Raw genomic sequence first — 10,022 nt, 5'->3', positions numbered from 1 at the left:
GAAGAACACATATCCTGATACCTGGGATTTGGACAACTATGTCCTTTCTTTAGTTTTTTAAAAATTATTATTTGTCTCTCATTTTAAATCAGACAGGAAAGATATCAGCTGACGGCTTCCTGAAAAGTTTTTTCGAGTGGGAAGCTATAAGATATGAGTTGGATAAAATGTTAAGGAAGGATCCCTTCAAGTGTCAAGCTTGCAGTTTCAGTGGATGGAAACCGCAAGCATTACCGTTTCAAGAATGCAGTAAGGTATTGTAAAATGTGTTCAATATAACAATTCTTTGTATAAGTTAGTGATGTTCACTACCTGTGGACCATAACACCTATTAAGTGCTTTTTTTTTTCAGATCGGAGGAACAGGCCCTATTTCAGGACCTGTTCATAGCCAAGGATGAAGACGTAGGACAATTTGTGGACTATATACACAAATCAACCAAACATTTAAGACTGCAGATTATAAGTGTATAACGACAGTAACCTTTTAGCCTGTAATGACGGTGTGCCTGACTTAATTTTATGCATTCTAGACTTTTGGAAGAGGTGTCTGTGGTGGGCAATGGTCAGCAGCCAGAGAGACCTCTCACAGATCCAGCAGCAAACTGGACGAGGAGGGATTGGAGCTAGCGGTGTGCAGACATGGGGTGCTACTTTGTGCCCTGAACATGTATAGGGGTGAGATATTTGCATACCCCTTGTACTTGCAGCAAAGGCTGGCCAACAGACGGATCACATTTTTTTGCATGGATGTAACATGCAAGTACTGGCCATATCTTGAGAAAGTATCGAAAAGCTGTCCTGAGCTCCAACACCTGCTTCAAATGAAGCCATTCCTCTCCGTGTTCCATGCCAAAGCCCATGACTTCAAATGTGAGGTAAGGAAAACTGACTAGACATGGAATAACCTTGCTAGAACATAACTGCATGAACATCGTTGACTCAGTTGATATTGTTTGTGCGTGCATGCTTTTATTTAGGCTAAGTGGAGTGGAGCATATCAAGATGGTGCTGGCTTGACTCTAGGGGAAGAAGTTGAGCAGTGCAATGCATTTCTCTCAAGGATTGCTGTTACGACAAAACATATGTCAAAAGCTGGTGAGAAGACCAAAGATTTCTTTCCTGAAATTTTAACTAATTACGATAAAGGAAAACTCTACTATTGTGGGCCTCTTTCTGTTTGCAGGACGGACAGACATGCTGACTCTTATGGCCATGCGCTGGAATCAGCAAAAACTTGACAACTTGGCCACCTCACTAACCCGTCGATATCAGAAGGTAGTGAAACTGTTGATGTTTGTTAATTCCTATACATGCTGTGATCTGATTTTTTTTTTTATTTCTTTGAAATTGACAATGCAGGCCACAAAAGCTCTTCAAAAACAACATCAGAACTTGGAGTCCTTAAAAATTGAGCTTTTGGTGACTGACAGTCAACTTGATGACTGGGTCCATGATATTAAGGAGTGGGCAAAAGGTGAGCTAATAGAGTTCAAAAATTAGAGGAAGTTCCAAAAGTGCTTCTATGTTAACTGCATTTCCCATATTTATCATCATCAGCAACATCTAGCACAACTTATCCGGACTCCTTGGCAGGCAGAATTGAGGTTCTGGCTGCGAGCATCAAAAGGCGATCTCAGCGTCTTTATAAAAACATAGACGGAAACAAAGCTCGTGCCAAGGCTCGTCGCAAAATAAGACAGGAGAAAAACATCTTAGCATTGGCTTTAGAAAACTACAAGACTGTTACAGGCACAGAAGCACTATCTTTAGAAGAGATCCTGTCCGGTGACACAGCATTGCCATGGCAGCAATCAGACAGTGGTAAATAAACATACACTAATACATTTTATACTGTCATCATACCTGACAGATAATGTGGCTAGATACTCCAGGTGTTGACCTAAACTTTATTACAAATTCAAACTGAGTTAATTTGTCTTTTTCCTAAATGCATTTCAGACTCTGTCAGTCTTGCCACAAAAAGGAGGGCATTCGATGGCATTATGACAGTAAAGAGACTGGAAGAGGAAAAGAGGATCCTCATAGGAGAGATGGACCGTCATTGGAAATCTCTGTCATCCTATAAAGATGCTCTAAAGGAGCTTCCCCGCCTGTTATCGAGAGGCAAATTTAAAAGTATGTTTTTAAGTAATGTATAAACCTATCAAGAGTTAAAACATCTAAATTTTCTATTAATTGTTATTTTTACTTATGTTCAATTTTAAAGGTTCGTCCTGTTCCCTAACTGATGAAGCTCTAAGAGGTCTCCAGAGCATCATCCTCAGAGAGCTACAGCACTTAAAACAAATGAAACTGCAGGCAAGAGAACATTATCTACAGACTTTGTCAGGAGCAGAAAGTGTTAGTTTTGATGATACTTCTGATGACGACTTTGGTAGTGACTCGGAAGCTTCTGATAATAAATAGTCTGTAATAATTTGTGCATATACTGCTGACAAAGATCTACACTAGCGTGACAGTATTCGGCTCCTTCTGGATTGACCAATATGTCACAAGTAAAGTATGTTTGCTCATAAGTCACAAAGAGACACAATTCTGTTTAAATTTGTTCTTGGGCTTTCATGTTTCCAAATTGGCAGTGTTTTATTTCGGTGATTCTTTTTTTTAAAATAGTTAATATGTTTGTGCCTTTTTACTTTCTAAAAGGGCTTACTAGGGCTGTGATTACTTGCGCAGGCATGTCATTCATTTTGTTTCTTTTTCATTATGTTTCTCCATATCTACTGTATTTAAAGATAATAGTAAGAGTAATTTTACTGTAGTTAATAATTTTAGTTACTACTTTTACTTCAAATGGAGTAATAGCAGTTGTGCTTATGTTTAGCAGTTTAAAAATGGCTACAACACTACATTAAGCAGTTGCAGTGATTCTGTACTAACCAAGACATCTTTTTGGATATTATACTTTTATTTTCTTTTTTTATTAACATGTGCAGCTCTGACTTATTTTTTAATTCAATAAACACAGTGTATAGTGGTGGAACACTTCGTTGTCTGTGGTCACTTGAATGCTGTTCAATTTTTCTGTCAATTTCTGTATTAAAAAGAAATGAGTTGCAAAGTTTCAGTACATATCAATGTGATATTTTAATGCAGTACTCACGGTTCTGATTTTGTTTAATTACATACATTTATACAAGAAATTCATCAAGCATGACTTTATAAACTAAAAAGCATCTAGCTTAGTGGACACTTTACTAAGTAGGATATGTTCTGAATCCACTAGTTGATAAAAAGCCAGTAATGAAGCACATTAAAATTTTGGACAAACATAACAAAAAGTGGTTTTAAGAAATACGTTTTCAGTTTTTAGGTACCCCTTTAGGCAGGGGTGTCCAAACTTTTTGCAAAGAGGGCCAGATTTGATCAAGTGAAGATGCCCGGGGGCCAATAGTTTGTTCGGACATTTTTTAACTACAAACGTTTCACACACTGTTATAAAACAATTTTCATTGTCACAATTATCTTTATTTTTCAAATGACAAAAAAAACAAAAAACAAATATAAGCCACTCAGGCAAATGAGAACAACTCTAAAAACCCAAATTCTGCCTTTCTTTCATATCTGGAGAGTCAGATAACATTGAACAAACTGTATGAAATACCTTAAATTTACATGAGTTTAAAAATATCTTTGCCTCAAGAACATTTTAAACAGGAGTTATAAGTAATGCAAAGTTGTCTGTTATTATTAAATCTTAAAACAAGTGAATTTTGCTCGTCATTTACACTATCTACAGGTTCATAACCAAATCTTACTCAAGAGTTTAATAAAAATAAGTGCCATAAATCCAGGTGCATAAATGTTCTTTTGGCTCTTCACTGCTGATAGTGACAGACGTTGCCGTTCAAAACACTCAGTTTCATGTCCTCAACTCTCAGTGCCACACTGTTACTGCCAGGCAAACATTTTTCTCAAATTCTTGCTTCTTCTCAGGGCAAAATGTTCTCCACCATTTTCATAACACAGTCTTTGATAAATGTACCTTCAGTAAAAGGTTTGCCATGTTTAACATTAACTTCGTAGCTTGCTTTGGTGGTATTTTCTTTTGACTCACAGGCCCGCGTGAAGAATCGCTGTTGTGATGCCAGTCCAGCTTGGAGTTGCTTCGGTTTTTCAGCACGGTCACTTCCTGTTAGCTTGTTGTATGTGTTAGCATGTTTAGTCTGGTAGTGTCTCTTTACATTGAAATCCTTAAACAAGGCAACCGTCTCACAAATTAGACAAGCACAATTGGCTTGATTTTCAGTGAAGAAGTATTATAATTCCCATCTCTCTTGAAAGCGGCGGCCCTCACTGTAAACTTGTTTTCTTTGCAGTGGCCATGGCAGAAATGAGTGGAGAGCGGTTCGCTGCACTGAGGCAGACTGATAGTATTAAAGTGGTGCTGCCACCATTTGGTGAAAGGAGGAATTACAGTTTCAAGTTTTATGATTTATTTATTCTGTTTCACGGTGCAGGCGGGCCATAAATAATACATTATAAAACCGAAGCTGCGGGCCGTATGAAATCTGACCGCGGGCCGTGATTGGCCCCCGGGCCGGACTTTGGACATGCCTGCCTTAAGGACATTTGAAAATTAATTATAATTGCATACATAGAACTAACAGGATTAATTTCTGTAACAGAATCTAGTCACCTATTTTGAACCTGAAGTCATGGAAATGGTCTATTATTTGTCCTTCCAATCATGGACAATCACTGATAACTCGGACATCACTCCTCAAATATGTGTGATATGTACTTTTATATATTTAATATATATTCATCTTTTCATATATATTACATAGAATACTATAAAGACATATATGCAAAGAAATGTATAAAACTGTACATAAGGCCATGTGAAAATATAAATAGATTTATATCAGACGCGGAAGCCTCCATTATACTCGTTCTCATAAAAGCGAGCCGATACTGTTCTGCTGGATATTCTTCTTGTGCTGCGCTGCGATGCAACTCAAAAGGATAAAGCACACTTCATACCAGGTGTTGATTGTAAAACAACAATAAGTTATTTTCTGCTCCTGCACCTAAAAAAAAATGAAGAAGGGAGAGAAGGTTGAAAATGTTCATAATTTGGAGCAGTTATTTGTCGTAGTCCGTCACATAATAATGACTTTTAAGTGTATAGCCAGGGCATCTTGTCCCGGAAGTATGGCGCTGCACATTTTTTCCTCTGGCCCATATTTGGAAGACGCTGTGACAGAGCACAGCTGGTTCGTTAGCGAGACAGGTAATCAGCAGTTACATTTAAAAGCAGGTAGATCGCTGAGGAGATCAGATCCCAGATTTGTACAGAGGTAGGGTAGAAGTAGGGTTAGGGTTAGAATGGTTTTAAAACAACAAAGAGGACCTAGGCTGTCCCTGGGTCCAAGCTGTTTTATTTAGATTGAGACTAGTGGAAGGGGAGTTTTTCTTTCCTTTGCTGTATTAATCAGGGCTTTTTGTGTGTGAGTGTTTTTGTTGGGGAACACTTAGGTGCATTTAGTTGTATTTGTGTTTTCTTTATTATTATTCCTCCCCCAAACTGTCTAACTTTATTTAATTGGGGTTTAACTATGTCTCTCGGCTACAAGGTTTCCAGGGCCAGCATAGACTCTTACTACGTCTGATAATTTTTACAAACTTATCTGTGTGATCTGGTAAAAAGAGGATTTAAGGTTCTCCACACATAACAGAAACTGTACCTGCTCACAAGTGCATTTTCTTTCCATGCTGTAGTCATCAAGCTGAACATTTATCTTTTTCTGTTCAGTGAGAACGTTTTTGAAATCGGGTAACATTTCACCAAATGAAGTAATCAGAAGTCGGTAAGACCTGATGCCGCACACACTCCTCTCTGCAGGAGAAAATTCTCGCAGAAGCGCATCAACTGCGCTAGACGCTACAAAGCGCCTGCTCCAGCGTCCCGATCACAAATTATAGTCTGACAAATATTTTTCTTGTACTGATTGATGGTGAGCTCCGCAATTGTTCTCTGTTCATTAAGTGGAAAATGTCAACGCACCAAGTGCTCAGGTGCACATTACGACAGTCTGGATAAGAAACTAATGAACTGCACTCTGTCCTTGGTCGGGGGCCCCCGACATATTATCTCAATGAAGTTTTTACTGGTTTCGATTTTTAGACTACCATTAGCGTAAGTAGTGTAACTATTTATTTATTTGGCGTTTGTCATTTGATGTGTGATTAGTTTGAGCGTAACGGTGGAGCTGCGTGCGCATTTATTGTCCAGCGCACTGCACTTGTTTACTGTCTTACCCACATCTATGCTTTAATTTCTTTCCTTCCTCAAAGTCAGCTGGCTAATAGATGTCACAGGACTAAGGAAAACAAAACTTACCCTTTCTCTTCTTATTTTCAAATAGGCCACCCTGACTTAACGAGATGGCATGGGCAGCAGGCGATTCATATGAATGTTGATTTGGATGGTCTATGGGAGAGACAGATGGCAGAGTAGGAGGAGAGGCAGGTGGAGAGGTGCTTCTGGCTCTTTTCTTCTTCTGGAAAGCCGGAGAAGAAGGAACAATATGAGAAGAAACAGGAACCAGATCAAGCACAATCACAGTCTCTTCCTCAGCTATGGTCTCTGTTGGTTCATAGACCAGGTTCTCAGCTTTTTCATCAGCCCACTGCTCTTTGGGTGAAAAAACCTGCTGTTCCGTGGAGGTGTGGGGCTGCACTGGTACAGACGTGGCTAGGAAAGACGTAATTTTACAGAAAACAGAAATAAATATTTATAGACACATATCTTGCTCGCTTTCTGTGGACTTGATATAATGCACTACAGAAGTACACACTCTCACACACGTACATGCATTACCTTCAGGGAGGAGAAATTCATAAGCCCTTTGCATCTTCTCAAGAAAATTATTTGTAGTAGCAGTGGGCTCCAAATGAGTAATTGCATCTGCTACCCACTTGCTTGAAGACTTATCTTCCTTAGCAAAAAATAAAATAGGCTTATAGCCTAAAGCATGAAGTTTGCGAACCTGCAATTGATAAGAACATGTTACAAGTTACTAAAACGCACCATCCTATTAGAGCAGTTGTTTTTCATCATGTTGCTCATTAACAGAACTTTTTCAGTCTAAAATTTTCTACTTACTGCAATTTCCGCAGAATCAATTATGCGGGAAACATTTCTGTTTTTTAAAACTGTTTCCCTCCACTGATCATTGAATGTCTGAACCTTTTATTTTATTTTTTTTTGGTGTAAAGACTCTGGTGGCAGGCGACACAAGTTTTTCTGTTTGCCTGATTGGGCGTTTGACACTGTGCACATGGCCTGAATTTGGGGCGTATCATACTTAAAAACACTGACAAAGAGCAAAATAGAATGCAAAGACTTATGATGGACAAACAAACAAACAGAACTGTTGACAAATTACGTGAAGAACAATAGACAAATTAAGAACACAAAGATGACGAAGAGATATGACAAAAAAGATGACGTAGAGATTTGACAGACGTGGCTCTTAAAAGTGCCTTTTGTGGGTGCTATGAATGAGCAGAAATGTATGTCAGATGAATATCTCAAAGAAGAACCTGTTGACATAAAAACAAAATAAATGTTCAGATTTCGGAAGTTATTTATTTCAACGTAGACAGGTGGAGAGAACTTTGGCTGTAATGACCCAAGTTCGTTTTTAATTCAAATGCATGACCTAGCTGCAATCAGTGTATTCAGAAAACCTTTAGGATCATCACAGCGTAGGGTTGTTATAGCAACCCTCAAATTATACAACAAACAATTCTGTGACTCTATCATGGCTAATTAAATGTATTAAGTGCAGGTTCAGCTGAACTCTCTGGGCTCCAAGAGGCTAATGTAGCTAGCTTCCCGCGTATTTTTCCCGGCAACAAAAATTAAAAAAATACATGTTACAAACGTGTCCAAATGTCTTCAACCATTCGCGGCACAGTCCTACTACCATTAAGTCCTACAACTGCAATCAGCAACTTTATAACGTAACATTCTGTAGTATTTTCTTTTGTTTTATAATACAAAACCATTTCTGACAGATTCAGGTTTGTACTCACCGGGGTCCAATGTCGCATGCGATGACGTCAGCTTCTTCTTCTTAGATTTATGGACGGGTGGGATCTGTCCTTATTTTTATTTTAATCAAACGTTTACAGAACCGTCTGGCATGTAATCACAAAAGGAAATGCACCCTCACTCTTCTTAAACATTTTTATTAAAATTCTTTTTTTTATTATTAATGGACTGCAAACGACTTCGGAGGTGCATGCCGCTATTATCTGTAACCTCATAAACTCCAAATAACATATGTATTCCTTTCTTTTTTTATTATTGTGTAAAAATTAGAATATTATGTCCTTTACAATCATGAAGTTACGATGAAATCAGTGAAACTGGTGTAATTCGTGTCTGCTGTTAAAAATAAACAGCAATGTAGATAAAATCGCAGCTTCAGAGAACCGGAGGATCTTTTAAAACTGAAGTAAAATTAACTAAATTGTTAAAAACCTACAAATACATCTGCTATGCACGAATTGTGTGCCTTTTACAAAAATAGAACAGACTCGTCATCTTATTTGTTCCTAGATCGTGGGTTTTGGACGCTTAGGGAGTCGTACAGCATTCAATGAGAGAACCCTTCTCGTCAATTATTGACGCGAACGGGGTACCCGACGCGTAAATATATGACGCTGAGGGAACCTGCCCAAGCGTCAATATATAACGAGTCGGGAGTGAGAATGTGTTGGAATAAGATATTCATCAAGACAGTGCCAGGAAGAAATAATAGTGTAATGGATTGATTTAATTTCAGAAACTTCATTTAGAAATATTTGTAACTGTTGAGCTCATCATTGTATAATTGATTATATTAAAATAATATAACATATTATTATGATTGATTTATTTTTTTTTTTTCATTTTTAAATTATGTGCGGTTTTTTTTAGTGTTATCTCAGATTTGTCTAAAACACTGACATAAATAGAGTGCATTACAAGCAACGGCTGACAAACTCCAGATTTTCTTGTCCAAACAGTTGTAAGCAATTTGGGAAATGGAACCTTCTCCTTTGGCTGTACTGTCTGATATGCACAATGTTCTTGCTATTACAGGATGCTGATGAAGACAGTGTGTCACAGGACCTTGCTGTTCAAAGCCTGAAGATCTACAACATCAAAGCTAACACGTCAGAGGATCGGTATCGGTATCGTGGTGGATGGCGTGAAAATTCTAACTGCTCTGGGTAACTTTCCATGGGCTTGCTCCCTGCTTGTTGGGTTGGCGTATGCTGTGAATCTTGCCTATCCAAAGGAGCTCAGATACACGTTTGAAGTGTTTCAGAAACTTCTCCTCGGGCTGGATAGTTCAAAGCTCTCCCAAAAAGTGAACAGCCTCAGGAATAAACTACTGGCTTAAGAAAACGGACCCTTGCTAAACAAAAGGGAATAGACAAGTCACTGTGAAAACCAACACGCAAAACTTTGTGAAATGCTCTGTGAAGTTAGTTAAAATTAGGGTAATTTTCAGTTCAGTGGATTTCTGCATGTGTATTTTTTCTTGCAGTACATTACAGTTAACCACCCTTTCTAAGGACTGACCCCTTGTTCTCATATGTGGTAGTGCAGCCTGTTATATGGCTTTGGATCTGTTCAGGTCTGTCACATGAACCCTTGTCCCTTTTATACAGAATAGAGCATCCACTATTGCCTTTTTGGAGAGTCCATGCAGGCTTCACCACTGAAGGGTGATGATCTGCAGACTGCAAAACTTTGTTGTGTTTCATTTGCACTTTATATAATGTTTTTGTTCAGTTCTGTCTTTCAACTTATTTTTCGAAAAGGAAAGTAAGTGTCACGGAGCCAAGGGCCCCAACACAGTGACAAGATGTAGCATAAACATACAAAAAAAGAAAATGGAAGTTTTTATGCCTCAAAGGTCTCGCACATCTCTCACATCTTGTCATGTGTTTTCCCCAGGTAAGTTTTATGTGCATACTTGTTTTGTGCTCTGC

At 38.4% G+C, this 10,022-nt stretch overlaps 2 protein-coding genes across 3 annotated transcripts in view; one reads left to right on the top strand and one right to left on the bottom strand.

The window, feature by feature from the left end:
* The window catches only part of LOC114146250 (heavy metal-binding protein HIP-like), an 80,544-nt gene that overhangs the window by 62,480 nt on the left and 8,042 nt on the right, over positions 1-10,022 (bottom strand). The gene's annotated exons all lie outside the window — the stretch shown is intronic.
* LOC114146242 (uncharacterized) lies at positions 346-2,959 on the top strand. Its single transcript, XM_028020151.1, has 7 exons — positions 346-877; positions 980-1,097; positions 1,186-1,277; positions 1,362-1,476; positions 1,560-1,823; positions 1,962-2,138; positions 2,230-2,959. The coding sequence occupies exons 1-7, from the start codon at positions 668-670 to the stop codon at positions 2,427-2,429; spliced, it is 1,176 nt and encodes a 391-aa protein (XP_027875952.1). The 5' UTR covers positions 346-667; the 3' UTR covers positions 2,430-2,959.

This window comes from Xiphophorus couchianus, chromosome 1, assembly GCF_001444195.1.
Source record: "Xiphophorus couchianus chromosome 1, X_couchianus-1.0, whole genome shotgun sequence".
NCBI lineage: Eukaryota > Metazoa > Chordata > Actinopteri > Cyprinodontiformes > Poeciliidae > Xiphophorus > Xiphophorus couchianus.
This window is presented reverse-complemented; position numbering and strand designations above follow the sequence as displayed.